Genomic DNA, 17600 nt, shown 5'->3' with positions numbered 1-17600 from the left:
CTACTCATGAAAGAGTTAGTTGTTTGTCTCCTGCCAAATGTGTAAACTGTCCTTGAAACTGCCCTGTGTGGAGGAGGGACTACAGAATCTTTGTAAAGGAATTCTGAGTACATGGAATAACAACAACAAAGTATATCCCCTTTGGTGAGGCCAAGAAGATCTAAAAGTCCTTGCAGCCTCCCACATTTGCTACATCGTTTGCATCAATCCCTCTAAAGCCTACTCCAAAAGCTGATGCCTCTACCCATCCAGAGGTTGCGAATGTCAACACTAACACTGTAAGTTTCAGTGCTCTTGCAAGACAGCAAGTATTTCAGTGCCAGTAGCCCCCCTCCCCCCACCCCCACCCCTCCCTCCATGAATCACAGAAAAAGGTACAACAATGGTCAACATGGGAGAAACCAAGGCACCTTCAATGGCAGAGGCTATTCAGAAGCTCGGCATGGCCGTTACTATTCCTACTTCATCTCCAAGAAAGCCATCAAAACAGAAAAAAGCTAATGACAAGCAGCAGCAATAGGTCAAATCCAGTAATAAACCATTGGACCATGTTGATGTGATTCTCCCTGATACTTCATCTGACTCTTCCCCAGAGTTGGTGGAGTATGAGGTATGTGTGGAGCAATCATCTCATCCCACTACAGAAGCTCCACCCACTGCAGTCTCCCCACCGCAGTGGAGAGACAGAATGAATGTGCTACCCCATGATAGATTGCTCCCATAGTTCAGAGGAACTTGGAGGGGTTAAGAACACATGTGAGGGAACTTCGGCTACTATCTCAGAGTAGACCATTGTATCTGTGTTTCCAGGTGATTAATTTCCGTCAGTCATACACCCGTGAGCTACTAGGTTACGTGCCCCACAAAAAGGATGACTTGAGAGGAGAGAGAACTAGAGGAGGTGTAGGTATTTTCGTCAGTACCAACTACCATTCCTCGCTTCTCTTCCTTACAATGAATTTACAAGCGGTTGCTATCTCAGTGCACATGCTTTATCTGTTGACAATATGTTCCATTGTGTGTCTCCACATGATGTGCCCAATGAAGAGGCTCTCAACAACCTTACACAGATCCCCTGCCCCTTCATCCTTTTTGGTGATTTTAATGACAACTTTAGGACTCTGCAACTACCTGCTGCAGGGATAGATCTGTTGAGAGGCTTCTCATATCATCATGTACCTGTCTGCTAAATACAGGACAGAGCATGCACTTCTGCACTGCAACTGGGTTGTTCTCTGCCGTTGCTTTCTCGCTTCGCTCTCCGGCCTTTGCTCACACTGCTCAGTGGGAAGTGGCCAATGTATTGCACGGAAGTGATCAGTTTCTGATCTGGATTCACCTTCCAGATGTAGGGGGACAAAAGAAACTGCATTAATGGGTGCTCAGTAGAGCAGACTGGACACTTCATAGTTGGCTAGTCCAGTTTGAGCATCGGGTCATTGTCAATGTACGGGTGGATCTTAGTACCATAATGATCCATTGCGCTTCTGAAGCATCTATTCCACAGTCCACGGGACAACTGAAGAGGCAGCCTGTCCCTTGGTGGAGTGACGAATACCACTTTGCAATCAGGACTAGACACATGGCTCTGCATAGATTCAAGTGCCAGCCAACTGTGAGAATCTTGCAGCATTTCGAGTGGCACGGGAAAAATGTTGCAGGGCTATTCACAAGAGCCAGAAAAGGTCATGGCAACAATTCTTGAACACCATTAATCATCCCATGAAGAGTTGTGTTACATGGGAGACCATCAGGAGAATTACTGGGCGAGGAGGGAGGTGCTCCATGGCTGCTGTAATGGGGAATGACACTGTCCAAACCAGTCCATGAGACATTGTGCCCAGACTATGGCAGCCTACTTGGCCACAGTTTCTGCAACCACCAGCCAGGATCCAGGCCTCAAGCACCACGGGGCAGTTGTTGAGAGGAGCAGTTTGGACTTCCGGTCCACCGTTGATGAAGATTACAGCTGCCCATTTTGCATGTGGGAGCTGGATTCTGCATTGCTGCCGCTTGTGACACATACCCTGGTCACGACAGAATCCATAAAAGTATGTTATGATACATCACTAGGCAAAACAAAGAGATCCTCCTCACACTTTTTAGTACCATTTAGGTTTCAGGTCACTTTCTCAACTCATGGCATGAGTCAGTTTTAATTCCTCTTTTAAAACCTGGGAAAAGACCGTACATGCCCAAGTAGTTATTGTAGTATTGCCCTCACTAGTTGCGTGGGAAAGAACTTGGAGCAGATGGTCAACTGCTGTCTAATCTGGGTCTGGGCCTCCAGGCAACTCCTTAGTCGCTTTCAGTGTGGATTCAGGAGGTATCGCTCCATCTTTGATAACCTGGCCCCCCTGGAGGTGGCTACACAACAGGCTTTTCTGCAACAGCGCCACCATCTAGGTATATTTTTCGACACAGAGAAGGCCTAAAATACTACTTGGAGGCATCTTATCCTCTAGCAACTTCACAAATGGGGTCTTCATGGATGTCTTCCAATTTTTATTCGGTGCTTACTCTCACCACAATATTTTCAATACTAAATCAGTGGCGTAGTGTCTGATTGCTTTGAAGAGGAGAATGGTGTTCCTCAAGGTAGTGTTTTATATGTGACTGTCTGTGCCATAGCTGTTAGCAGCATTACATCAGTAGTAAAAAGTCCTGTCCAGTGTTGTGGTTGAGTATTCTGTGTTTTACTCTTCTGCAAGCCTTGCAACGAAAACACGTCAGTTGAAATTAACTCTTCAACTTCTGGATGATTGGGTGCAGAATAGTGGTTTTCAGTTTTCAACTGAGAAGTCTGTTGTGTTCTTTTTAACCATTCTCGTTCCATTTTAAACTTTCCTGAGCTGAGGATGAGGGACACTGCTCTTAATTTTAAGACACAGTGAGACTTCTGGGCCTCATATTTGACTGTAAACTTACATGGTTGCCACATATTAAGGATCTGAGAACACTGTTCCTTACGGCTTTAAGTATTTTAAAATGTCTTAGCCACAGTACATGGGGAGCAGACAGGACTTGTCTGCTCCAATTTTACAAAGCCTTTGTGCGCTCTCAGCTAGATCATGGTGCACAGTGTATGGATCTGCAAGACCCTCTTATTTGAAGATGTTTGATGTGGTGCATCATGAAGGGATTCGGATGGCCACTGGGGTGTTCAGAACAAGCCCCATACCAAGCCTTTGTGTGGAGGCTGCTGAACGACCACTTCACATCAGGCAATGGCTACTTATGGTGTGCCAGGCATATAAAACACTGTCCATACCATACAAACCTGCATACCATACCATTGCTTGGCCTCCAATGAAAGGCTTTTTATGGGATTTGCGCAAAGAATTACCTTTTATATATGGGTGTGATGGGTCTAAAAGTTTTGCATCGAGTTGGAGCAGATTTCCACCTTGGCTCCTCCAGAGGCCCTTGGTAACATAAATCCAGCTATTCTTTAGATGTGCACAAAGTGCACCGTGCACCCCCTCATGTTAGGAAAAATGGTGCTCGTGCTCGAGGTTTGAAGAGTACAGGCAGTAAATTATTATTGGGTACCTATCCGTATAGACTGTGGGGACTCGATCCCAGATATCAACCCCCTATTGCAAATGCAAATGAATTAATCCATTGTGCATTTGTTAAAGGACAGGTGGAAATAGTATAAATATGAGACATGACCCTCAGATATGACCCTCAGGCATGACCCTCAGACTTCAAGAAGAATATAATAATTCCAATCCCAAAGAAAGCAGGTGTTGACAGATGTGAAAATTACCGAACAATCAGTTTAATAAGCCACAGCTGCAAAATATTAAGGCGAATTCTTTACAGACGAATGGAAAAACTAGTAGAAACTGACCTCAGGGAAGATCAGTTTGGATTCCGTAGAAATATTGGAACACGTGAGGCAATACTGACCCTACAACTTATCTTAGAAGCTAGATTAAGGAAAGGCAAACCTACATTTCTAGTATTTGTAGATGTAGAGAAAGCGTTTGACAATGTTGACTGGAATATTCTCTTTCAAATTCTGAAGGTGGCAGGGGTAAAATACAGGGAGCGAAAGGCTATTTACAATTTGTACAGAAACCAGATGGCAGTTATGAGAGTCGAGGGACATGAAAGGGAAGCAGTGGTTGGGAAGGGAGTGAGACAGTGTTGTAGCCTATCCCCGATGTTATTCAATCTTTATATTGAGCAAGCAGTGAGGGAAACAAAAGAAAAATTCGGAGTAGGTATTAAAATCCATGGAGAAGCAATAAAAACTTTGAGGTTCACCGATGACATTGTAATTCTGTCAGAGACAGCAAAGGACCTGGAAGAGCAGCTGAACGGAATGGACAGTGTCTTGAAAGGAGGGTATAAGATGAATGTCAACAGAAGCAAAACGAGGATAATGGAATGTAGTCGAATGAAGTCGGGTGATGCTGAGAGAATTAGATTAGGAAATGAGACACTTAAAGTAGTAAAGGAGTTTTGCTATTTGGGGAGCAAAATAACTGATGATGGTCGAAGTAGAGAGGATATAAAATGTAGACTGGCAATGGCAAGAAAAGCGTTTCTGAAGAAGAGAAATTTGTTAACATCGAATATAGATTTAAGTGTCAGGAAGTCATTTCTAAAAGTATTTGTATGGAGTGTGGCCATGTATGGAATTGAAACATGGATGATAAATAGTTTAGACAAGAAGAGAATAGAAGCTTTCGAAATGTGGTGCTACAGAAGAATGCTGAAGATTAGATTGGTAGATCACATAACTAATGAGGAGGTGTTGAATAGGATTGGGGAGAAGAGAAGTTTGTGGCACAAATTGGCTAGAAGAAGGGATCGGTTGGTAGGACATGTTCTGAGGCATCAAGGGATCACCAATTTAGTATTGGAGGGCAGCGTGGAGGCTAAAAATCGTAGAGGGAGACCAAGAGATGAATACACTAAACAGATTCAAAAGGATGTAGATTGCAGTAGGTACTGGGAGATGAAGCAGCTTGCACAGGATAGAGTAGCATGGAGACCTGCATCAAACCAGTCTCAGGACTGAAGACCACAACAACAACATGAGACATTTTAGCAAATAAACCTTGGACTTAAACTTTTTACAAATGTAGCTGATAATGCTCATTCCGTGTAAGATGTCCATCAGTCACTGTGCCTAAAAATGTAAATTTATCATATATTTCAAATGTAGACAATGATTTAGTATTTATGTCCACTTGAGATGGGTTATAATTTAACAAGAACTTCATTACAATGGTCTTGTCCTTATTCTGTGAAAGTTTATTCATGATTAATGATTAGATATTCCGTGCTCAAATCAAAGTTCTCTTTATTGTTTTGCAATGCTTGCTTTAAGTATGGCCCTAGAAATGAGTGATGTATTGTCTGGATAGTTCACTAGCTTGGAGTATTGTGGCTTTGAGTTGTGACTCCCCGATCTTTCAAAGTGCTGCCGAGCAGTTATGCGGGTCCTTTACATGCGGCGCTGTCTGCCAGCCATACAGCAGCAGCGCTACCTAAGCGGCCAGCCAGTCAGCGGCCGCTAAACTTGGACTCAGTTATGATTTGACTGTTAAAGTGTACACATGTCTTACTCTGTTTACTTGATCTGTGACTTTCATGTATTGCATCTTCCTTGAAATATATTTGTTCAACTTGAAGTTATAACAATTGGCGACGAGGTAGTGATTTTTCTTTTCCGTCGTTGACCCACATTTCCATGGCTACTTTAGAGCAACTATTGCAAGGTCTCATAGAACAGCAAACACTTTTCACAAATGTGATTTGTGATTTCGTCGCGACATCTCTTGTCGTTGTCTCTACCTACTTTTCCTCCTTACGGAGAGACGGTGGAAGACTAGTCTGATTACGAAAAACGTCTTCGACAGCGCTTCTTGGCATTTCATGTCACGGACAAACAAACCTGTAAGTCTCTGTTCCTTTCATGGATTTCACCTCAAATGTATCGGTTGTTGTCGCAATTGGCTCTTTTGAAAGATCCTGCGTCTTTGTCCTTTGCTGAAATGTGCTCACTTCTGTCCGTCTATTTTCAAAAGCAAACGCATGTGGTAGCCCCTCGTGTTGCCTTTTATCGTTGTCAAAAACAACCAAATCAATCCTGTCACACTTGGGCTGCTGAACTTCACGGCCTCAGTAGAAAGTGTCAATTTGCTACTGAAGTTCACAAAGAATCCTACGCCGATTCCATGGTACGGGATGCTATTATCCGATCGGTGCCCGACAAAGAAGTTAAGCAACGTGCCCTTCAGTTGGCAAATCCGACTCTAGATGAAGTCCTATCCATCGCTCAGTCTTTTTAAATTTCTCGTGCCGCTGGAGCGCAAATAGAGGCGTGGGGCAACGTCGGGGAAATACAACCCCTGCGCGATGTTGACGAAGCGTGTGGCATGTCACCGCCAGCCGACGTGGCCACAGTACACTCCCAAGCGCAGCCTCAGCCTACCAGTAAACAAACCTCTAAGAAACTGCAGCAAAACCCACGGCAACTTCCTTCATGTCCGTGGTGTTTGGCAACTTCCTTCATGTCTGCGGTGTTTTATGAAACATTCACGAGAAGATTGTCCACAATGTTGGGCCGTGTGTCACAAATGCAAAGAAAAAGGGTCATGTGTCATCCGTTTGCAAATCCGACCACATACATGATGTTCATGAACATGACGCTGATTCTGATACTGTGTTGTCTGTCAATTGTACTTCTTCCCTTTCAGGGAAGTTATTCCTCACTGTCCAAATACTTGGTTGACATGTTAGCATGCAGGTGGATACTGGTTCTGCTGCCACTATCATCAATTCTCAGTTGGGTTCTCCAATCCTGTCACCTGGATCGTCTCACTGCTTCAGGGGTCTTGCTTCCTGTCACTTCCAGTGAGTGGTCCTCTCCTGTCGTTGTCATTGCTAAGCCAAGTGGTGATATTTGTCTCTGTGGCGATTTCAAAGCCACTGTAAATGCTCAATGCCTTATCGACACTTACCCTATGCCTCGACCTGAAGAATTGTTCACTAAACTTGCTGGAGGCCAGTATTTTTCTAAACTTGACCTGTCAGAAGCTTATCATCAACTTCCTCTCGACACTGCTTCCTGGCAGTTTCCGGTCCTCAACACACCTTTCGGCCTCTATCAATACCAATGATTGCCATTCGGGGTTGCCAGTGCCCCTGCTCTCTTTCAGCGATTCTTGGAACAATTATTGCTCACTGTCCGTGGGTGTACAAATTACCAGGACGACATTGTTGTCACTGGCTCCACCACTGATGAACATCTTCAAAATCTCCGCACACTTTTTCATGTCTTACAGACTGCTGGTTAATCCTCAGAAATCACAATTTTTTCAGGCATCTATCATGTACTTGGGGTTTAAACTCTCTCGGGATGGTATTCGTCCACTTCAGCAAACTGTCGCTGCGATCGATGCCCTTCGTCGCCCTACATCCGTTAAGTAACTGCAGGCTTTCTTGGGGAAAATAGCATACTATCACAAGTTTTTACTTTCTGCTGCTTTGGTGGCTCAGCTGTTGCATCGCCTGTTGCATAAAAAAGTGCCTTTTCACTGGTCCACGTCATGCGATGCGGCTTTCCAGAAATTGAAGACTATGCTGAAACAGGCTCCGTGCCTGGCTACTTATCGTCCTGGCCAACATCTTGTTCTTGCCACGGGCGCCTCTCAATACGGGGTCGTTGCAGTCCTTGCGCACCGTTTTTCTGACAGTTCCGAACAACTCATTGCTTATGCCTCCAAAACGCTCATGGATGCCCAACGAAAGTATTCTCAAATTGAAAAAGAAGCTTTGGCCATTATTTATGATCTTCATAAGTTTGGTGTTTTTCTATATGGTTCCAAATTTCATCTTGTTACGGGTCACAAACCACTTGTTTCCTTGTTTCATCCATTGTCACTTCCCGACAAGGCTGCACACCGCCTCCAGCGTTGGGCTCTTTACTTGTCTCGTTTTAATTATGAGATTCATTTCCAGCCGACGGCTCAACATGCGAATGCTGATGCACTGTCTCGCCTTCCCATGGGTCCTGATCCGGCATTCGATAGGGACGAACTTTTGTGTTTCCATCTGGATGTTGTCGAGCAGTGGGTTGTGGATGGTTTCCCCATCACCGGGGACCGGCTGGCAGCTGCTACAGGTTCTGACCCTACCCTCTCCTGGGTTTTACGCTGTATTAAGAAAGGTTGGCCAGATCGTTCGTCCGCTAAGACTTCTGATCTGTTGCTGAACTACTACACTTTGCATTACCGCCTCACGGCTAGGGATGGTGTTATCCTCCTTTCCACCGAAAATGCTTCGCCGCGTGTTGTGGTACCTGCGTCTTTGCGTGCTTCGGTCTTGCGCCTCCTTCACCAAGTGCACTGGGGTGTCTCTCGCACAAAATCTCTGGCGCGCTGTCATGTGTACTGGCCTGGCATCGACTCTGAAATCGCACACATGGTCGCTGCCTGTGGCCCTTGTGCGTCACAGGCCGTCGCCCCGAAGTCATCTTTGTCATCGTGGCCTTCGCCTGAGAAGCCCTGGGAGCGAATTCATGCTGACTTTGCGGGATCTTTTTTAGGTACTTATTGGCTTCTCGTTATTGACGCCTACTCTAACTTTCCTTTTATTGTCCGTTGCACGTCGCCTACCACTGCGGCAACCACCAATGCTCTAGCTTGCATTTTCTCTTTGGAAGGCTTTCCCTCTACTCTTGTTACTGATAATGGTCTGCAATTTGCCTCTTCTGATATTGCGGATTTTTGTGCCCTTCACGGTGTCATGCACGTCACGGCCCCTCCGTTCCAACCACAGTCAAACGGTGAGGCTGAACGACTGGTCCGCACATTTAAGGCTCAAATGAGGAAACTCCTGACTTCTTCTGCTGATGATGCATTTCTCCAATTTCTGGCTTCTTACCGTTTCACCCCCATGGGCGACCACAGCTCGGCTGAGCTCTTACATGGCCGACAGCCCCGCACACTACTTCATCTTCTGCGGCCTTCCATCTCACGGCCACGGGTGCCTTCGCTTGGCCGGTTCACCGCAGACGACCTTGTGTGGGTATGGGGGTATGGCAGGCAGCCAAAATGGAGTCCTGGCCACATCTTACGACACCGTGGCCGAAGCCTGTATGAAATCCAGACGGACACGGGTGTTGCAGTGTGTCATTCGGACCAGCTTTGGCCTCGTGTGCCGGCAACGCCTGTTCCGGATGCCGCTACACCACATTCGGCTCTACCTGATGCTCGGGATACTGGAATCTCTCATTACTCACACCGCAGTCCTCTCACCATCATAACGGTGCCAGCACAAGAACTGACGTCACCAGGAGACGTGCTCATGCAGGAACCAGATGACCATCATCTGTCGGAGCAACTCTTCTCGCCTCCTTCTCCTACGGACGTGGACACATTGCCCATGTCTCCTGTTATAACAACCGGACTTGCCGCAACGGGCAGGTTGGTGCACGGGGCCCCAGTAGATTGGACCCCCACGTCTCCTGTCATCTCGACCTGTTATCATCGGGGACACTTCCATCCGTACGGGAAGCCTCCTCCTCGAGACTTCACGGCCAGTCAAACAACACCTATGGATGTTAGCAATCTACAGGCCACCTCCATCAAGACCTGTGCAAAAAATTAAAAGGGGGGAAAAGTGTTGTGACTCGCCAATCTTTCAAAGTGCCGCCGCTCAGTTATGCGCGTCCTCTACATGTGGCGCTGTCTGCCAGCCACACAGCAGCAGCGCTACATAAGCGGCCAGCCGGCCAGCGGCCGCTGACTTGGACTCAGTTATGATTTGACTGTTAAAGTGTGCACACGTCTTACTCTGTTTACTTGATCTGTGACTTTCATGTATTGCGTCTTCCTTGAAATATATTTGTTCAACTTGAAGTTATAACACAGTGTTTTGTTATTAATACATGCTAGAATAATTCCCTGGGGCACCCCACAATTCAGAGTCTTATCTGTCTATTTTCATTATAACTTCATTCATATAATATAAAAGACAGCTCAGTTGAGCTGTTTATTAAATGTGTTTGTGGCTTTGTTAGTTAATTTCTGCATACTCCAAGTGATGTAGGTGATATACCATCCCAGCCATGAGATGTTTTTATTTTGAAATTATTGTCATTACTTTGTGTTCTGTTACACTCCTTTGGAAAAATGAATTACTCATTTTAGCTGAGTTAATTGCTTTCTTTTAAGTATTCTGTGAAGGCTTCACATACTGTCTTTGGTTTACTCACTAATATTTCAAATTCTCCTAGGGCTATATCACTTGATGAAAGAGTTGATTTCATTCTACTTCAGTCCTGTTCCAGACAGCATTACAGATGTTAACAATACTGTACATAAATGAGGACTTCGATTGGTAGATTCCTGATAATTGTTGCAGGAACTTTCCCTATGTTCTTATCCTTTTCTTCTATGAAAGCCATAAGTGACCCTGTGTCTGTGATTCCCTATATACGCTTAGAAAGTATCATAATTATTGGGTAAGATATTGCCGAGAAAGTGCGGCAGCCCACGAACAAACAAACAAACAGAAAGGACGGACACGAAACAATGACGGATGATTGAGAGAGACCTTACGACAACAACATGCAAGAAGCAACGGGGTGACAGAGACAACCAAACGAACCCAAGACATCCACTAATAATGAAAACATAGAACGGTAAATACACTGTCTGTTGTCGAGGCAATATGTCAAGATGCACGCAGTGATTAGACTCACTTGCTGAGTGAGAGGCAGGCACTTAAATACATGATCGAGGGCGCCGCTATTGGCCGCTGGGACCACTTGTTCCACTGTGGTGCCCTCACATTAAACGTGGGCCAGGAGGCACGTGCCGCCATGGCTTACGGCGCGATGGTGTAGAGACCTGTAGGGGTCTTCGAAGTCCATGCCATTTGGTGCGTATTCCAAATCCGGCAGCGCTTGGTACCACATAATGGAAACACAACAAATATTACATGAACAACAAAAATCATAATCCACGTATATCAGTTGTTTGGTAACAGAAACAGGATCTTGTAATGGAGAATGTAACTGCATTGTCAGTCGTCAGGAGATTTATCAGCTGCAACATAGGGTGTGGGAGAGAACTCGCGAGCATGCACGTGTTTCGCCCCCCTGCCCTTCTGTGCACACAGGCCAGACAGGTGTACTGATGGTCTCTCTCTCTCTCTCTCTCTCTCTCTCTCTCTCTCTCTCTCTCTCACACACACACACACACACACACACACACACACACACACACACACACACACTGGTCTCTCTCTCTCTCTCGCACACACACACACACACACACACACACACACACACACACACCACTCTGAGTGAGCAGTATACAATTGTTAGAAAGCGAACAGTTACGTATGTTGTGCAACAAGTGACCAGTTTTTGACTTCACATGTAGTTTTATCAGAGCTAGTCCTTACTACAGTTGACAGGAGGACAATTTTTCAGCATAAAATGCTACATTGATAGAATCAATAGATCTAAAGAATAGTTGCAGCTAGGAGTGCATCTTTATTTGATCAAGGATTTGTTATCACTGGTGACACTTAAATATTAGAATGTTATCTGTAATTTTGTCTTGTCAAAATTAATGGTTTTGTGTACTGCTTTGGAGATAACTGATCTGCTTGTTGAAATCTTAAGCACTTTTAAGTTTTATAAGTTTCTCCATAGTGCATAAACATCAAATAACTGACTCCATTTATTTTCAGCGAGACAAGGTTATCAAAGGCCTGGAAGAAAAGGTGCAGAACCTAACAAAACAACACCTATTTGAGATGGAGTGTGTGAAATCCAGACTAATTGTTGAAAGACATGAGAGAGACAAAGAAAGAAATGACCACGCTGTTATGATGAGGTATGAACTTACTGCCTTGGTCTGCTTATCCCAAAAGTTCAGTGCTTTAAACATTTTGAAGGAAACAGATATTTTCTAGTTTTAATAGCCTCATTGTATGTAAGAGCAATAAATATGTTTAGGCCATTTCCTTCATATTAACCAACGGAGGTGTATTAACAAGCAAATTGATGATGGACCAAAATGATGTTCCATCTGCTGTTTTTACTAAGCAAGGTGGTGCAGTGTTAAATCACCATTCTCTCATTTGAGTGGACAGTAGTACAAATAACTGTCCAACCATCGAGGTTTAGGTTTTCTGTGGCCTTTTTCCCCCCCTTGTGGTTGGTACACCAGACTTGCTTTTGGGATGATGACTTTACAAACCTGCATCCTGCCATCCAGATTTAGATTTCCCATAATTTCCCTAAATCAACCCAGACCTTGAGACAGTCAGAGCTTGTGCTCCATCTCTAATGATCTTGATGTCAAATGTCAATGGGATGTTAAACCCAATCTTCCTTTCTTCCTTCTGTGGTTTCCTTGAAATTCTTATGGGAGTTCCACAATGGTTTCCTTCCACAGCCTTCTGCAATCTGAGCATATGCACAAGTGATATGACTTAGAACTGTGATCTTCCTTCTACTGTTTTCATTTGTTGCATGTATTCTTGTGTAGACAGTGGTGTACCAACTATTTCTTGAGGGGGGCCAGTAAACCCATTTACTGATTTTGTCTTTCAGCAAAACTTTTAAGAATACAACCATACCAATAGTGTTGGAAGGTGTGTTACGCAATCAGCGCTGTGTTGTTCTACAGGGAGAAACAACTCATTAATACTAATATAGACCCAATTTTATAGGTCATGCTCTTGAAAACAATTTTGTTGCTTTAATTTTTAAAAAGACATCATTTATCTGGGAAGACACTGGTCCTACTTTGTTTTGAGACCATTTACGAAAAGTAGTTCATATTTATTTAGACTGCAATATCTTATTATTACTATTTTACAGATATTTAATGAAAAAAACATAATTTGTTTGAAAAAGAAGACATTTATTTAGTGTTTATTTAGACTAAAAAATGTAATTTTCCTTTTGAACAGTTTGGGGAACGAATTCTTTCATGACATTCATAAGATTAATTTTTCTAGCCTTGTTTTGATGAGCATGGAGGAGGATTAGATGGGTGAGTCTCAACTGAGTCATTGTTGATGTGGCACAAGTTTTAAGTCACCTCAAGGCACTGAAGGACCTCTCAGAGGATGCTGACCATATGGGAACTGTCAGAATCAGATTGATGAGGCGAATAACTTCGTAAAGGAGATCTTTAACCCTACCAGGTTCAGAAATAAGTTTTCTTCCACTAGAGAATACATTACATGGTTATATACCAGTCGTGATGGTTTGCAGGATTTTGAGCTGTGCATGATGCCTGTCCTGGTTAAAGTCTGTTTTATGTACTCCAAGCAATTCCTCCAAACATCTTGTGGATGGGGGATGTGTTTGGGAGGATGTAATAAGTATCTCTTCAAGATGGGATAGTCACTTTAGATCCTTTTGGTTGAACCTTCAGTCCCATTCAAAAGGAGATCAAGAATTTCAAAAAATCTTTCCTAAATTTATGTTCTTGAGACAGTTCTCTGGGAACAGACGTGTTTTTGTGTGGTGCAGTTTTGCTGGTATTTTTCTTGGCCAATCAGATATTTGGGTTTTCATATTTAGGTTTTTAGAAAATTTTGGATTTCTCTAACAGCATATCAAATGTGTCCATAGTTCTAAGACTTGCAAGAGATACTTTCAGAACATCTACAGAATGTTTCACTCCAGCTGCATTGAAATTTCGATTCTGTAGGGATCTGGCCAGTCCCTGACACAGTCCAAGCACTTCAGTTGCTACTGGTATATAAAAAATAGTTTCAAACTTTTTGAGCCACTTCGCATAGGTCCGAAGGACTGACCATCTTTTGTCTCTAACTGAGCTGCATACATTCACTATCTGTCACCATTTTCTGGACCTGCTCATAGTTGTCCCTGAAACGTGTCAAAGATTTTACTCTTAAAGACGCATTGGAATCAGTCATTGAGCTTTTGGGCTTGGATTTGTTTGATTGACACCACATTGACCACCACATCTGCATGCATGTCTTTTCTTTTTGCAGATTCTAGAATTATATATGAGATGTCTTTCACAGTTACCAGTACATCACACAATGGATCACAGCTTCTTGTAATTTCCTATAGTGCCAGATCCAAACAATGATTGCTGTGGTGGATGTAACAACTCCTTGGCTGATCTTGAATAAGGATTTCCTTCACACCTCTGTTCCGCCCAGACATGTTAGCTGCGTCATCGAAACAGTGGACGTGTAGAAACCCAATATCTGGTGACAGTCTTAGAAGGATGTCTTTAATGATAGTTGCCAGTGTTTGCACCTTGGAGTCCGGCAGACTAGAATAAAACCAGGAAAAGTTCTTTTATTTTGAGTGTCTCAGGGTCAACACAATGTACACAAAGAGTGAACTGCACCTGGCCAGCCACATCCTTCAACGAATCTGCCCTAATTCTATGAAGTGGGGAATTTTTTATTTGCTGCACAATTTCTCGCTGGATCGTGGGAGCCATAATTTCCAGTACTTAATTTTGTATTGCTGGCACCACCTAAATGACATGGTCACGGTGTATCAGCCATATCTTCAGTTCTGGCGCAGTATTCTTCTTCTCATCAAGAAGTATCAAGGGGTTCCCAGAGACCGTTTTATGACCTCTCAGTGTGTTTCCTATTCAACATAGGAACCTGAGTGAACTGGTAATTACTAGTAAAGCAGTTCTAGCTTTCTCCTGATCGCGACCTGGACAATCACAGGTTTGCTGTTTTCGCGTTGCTGAATAATTACGAGAGGCCTTCGATGAAAAAGACTCTTCTTGTGTATCTTGAGCTTTTCTGTGTCTTCTTCTTCTTCTTCTTCTTCTTCTTCTTGTGTTCCCTTCTTTTCTTTTTCTTCATAAACCTTTTTTAAGAAAAGTCATCTCTTTCTGTGGTCTTCTATTGTTCACTAAGTGGATGGGCCAAATGTTCTTTTCTTCATAACGTAGCCCTGGATAAGCCACAAACCATTCTGATTTACAAGGTCTTCGATTTCTTATGCTTCTGTGATGGGTGGATTTTTTTTTTTCAAAAACAGGTATACTTGAAGTAGAGCCCATTGTGTTTTCATGTGAGACTGGAGTGTCTGCATGCTTTGACAGTCCTATGGCCACAACTTTTTTGTCCATTGCCTCAACCTGAAATCGTTAAGGATAAGATCGTGCAACATGATGTATCTTGCTCACATCACACTAGCATAGAAATAGCTTTCATCAAGCAATGTATGTTAATGTTGAGCACATAATACACTGAAGTGCCAAAGAAACTGGTAAAGGCATGCATATTCAAATACAGAGAGATGTAAACAGGCAGAATACGGCGCTGTGGTTGGCAATGCCTATGTAAGACGACAAGTGTATGGCACAGTTGTTACATTGGTTACTTCTTCTACAATGGCAGATAATAAAGATTTAAGTGAGTTTGAATGTGGTGCTACAGTTGACACATGATTGATGGGACACAGCATCTCTGAGGTGGCTACGAAGTGGGGATTTTCCTGTATGACTATTTCACGAGTCTACTGTCGATATCAGGAACCCAGTAAAACATCAGATCTCTGACATTGCTGTGGCCAGAAAAAGATCCTGCAAGAACTGAACCAATGATGATTGAAGAGAATTATTCAACATGGCAGAAGTGCAACTCTTCCACAAAGAGCTGCAGATTTCAGTGTTGGACCACCAACAAGTGTCAGCAACAAAACATCATTGATATAGGCTTTTGGAGCCGAAGGCCCACTCGTGTACGCTTGATGACTGCATGACACTAAGCCTTACGCCTTGCCTGGGCCCGCCAACACCAACATTGGAGCTAGTTGTAAACGTGTTGTCTGGTCGGACGAGTCTCATTTCAAATTGTATTGAGTGGATGAACGTGTATGGGTATGGAGACAACCTCATGAATCCATGGACCCTGCATGTCAGTAGGTGACTGTTCATGCTGGTGGAGGCTCTGTAATGGTGTTGGGTGTGTAAGCATCCTGTCTGATCACATGCCTCCATTAATGTCCATTGTGTAATCTGACGGACTTGGGCAATTCCAGCAGGACAATGCGACACCCCACACATCCAGAATTTTACAGACTGGCTCCAGGAACACTCTTCTGAGTTTAAGCACTTCCACTGGCCACCAAACTCCTCAGACATGAACATTATCAAGCATATCTGGGATGCATTGCAACGTACTGTTCAGAAGAGATCTCCACCCCCTCATACTATTACAGATTTATGAACAGCCCTGCAGGATTCATGGTGTCAGTTCCCTCCGGCACTACTCCAGACATTAGTTGAGTTCATGCTTCATTGTGTTGTGGCACTTCTGTGTGCTTGTGGGGGTCCTACATGATATTAGGCAGGTGTACCAGTTTATTTGGCTCTTCTGTGTATAACAACACAAGCATAAGAAGAAACATTCATATGAAATATTTAGCCTAACGGTATCAGTGCTTGTGCTTTCTCGAAGTATCTTTGACTAATATTACTACCATCAGATTGAGACTGGCCACTGTCATTAGTAATGCTAATACAAATGATCTGAGATATTTTAGCACTAGTACCACCTCCAAAAATTCCTTTATAGATTTTTGTGGCATTGTGCAGTTCCACACCTAAAATAACAAAATAGTAATAGTCATATATAAATATCAGCTACGACCCATGAAACGATGTACACATAAAAAGGGAATAAAAAGTTAAATACTGAGATTTAAGAATGATTCTCCAACTCACTAATTGTATGTGTCGCAAGTAAGAGGAATCACTGTAAACATTTTTGAACATCTATATAGTAAATTACAAAAGAGGGTACAAATCAGACCTTAAAGCAATACTGCAGTGTAAATGGAAGAACAGTGTCGGACCTAACAAACAAACTTGCAAAATTCATACCAAGTCGATTGTGATTTATGATTTATTGGAAGGAAACTCACATGGTACACAAAATATTTTCAGCTGTAAAGATGATGTGTACTACTATATTTGTTCAGTGGTCAGCTGTTGTGTAAAGCACTGTGTTTTAGCGTTTATTTGACATTCAATTTTCAGTTGTTAAATCAATTTAAGTAAATTGAACTGTATTTGTACCATTACATGTAACATTTGTGATGAAACTGGTATAGAATGCTTTTCTCAATATGTTAAAACTTCTTACCAGATACGACTTTGTACTTTTACTTGCTGCTGTTTTTGACAAGTCTAAATAAAACATTGATTTGCATTATAGCACTATATTCCTTTCATAAGCTAACAAATGGCATTAATGTACTTCCACATTATGAGAGGTAAAAACATCTCAGTATTTATTGTACAGAGAACTACTTATCTCTTTGCGTACATTATGTGCTGAAAACATCGTTTCAGTATCTTGAACTGTTTATGTGTAGTGACTTGTCATGCTGCACTCTGTGTGGCATGCAGAAACTTATCATGTGTGGCGTACCACCAAGACATACAATCCATTTACTCTTCACTGGGAAGATACAGCTTTCCGACCATGATAAGAAATTACTTCAGTACGTTAGCTTCAGTTGGTATGCTGCAATACATGACCAAAAGTGCACAATATGTGAAATATGCAGTGAGGTTATTCTTCACTGCAAATTC

General features: G+C 43.1%; 1 protein-coding gene across 1 annotated transcript in view; it reads left to right on the top strand.

Moving 5' to 3' along the window:
• The window catches only part of LOC126412227 (GRIP and coiled-coil domain-containing protein 1), a 108538-nt gene that overhangs the window by 48020 nt on the left and 42918 nt on the right, over positions 1 to 17600 (top strand). Inside the window, exon 4 of the mRNA XM_050081717.1 lies at positions 11728 to 11873. Coding sequence (XP_049937674.1) covers positions 11728 to 11873 — 146 coding nt within the window. The remainder of the gene's footprint in view (positions 1 to 11727; positions 11874 to 17600) is intronic.

Source organism: Schistocerca serialis, chromosome 7 (assembly GCF_023864345.2).
Source record: "Schistocerca serialis cubense isolate TAMUIC-IGC-003099 chromosome 7, iqSchSeri2.2, whole genome shotgun sequence".
In the NCBI taxonomy this organism is placed as follows: domain Eukaryota; kingdom Metazoa; phylum Arthropoda; class Insecta; order Orthoptera; family Acrididae; genus Schistocerca; species Schistocerca serialis.
This window is presented reverse-complemented; position numbering and strand designations above follow the sequence as displayed.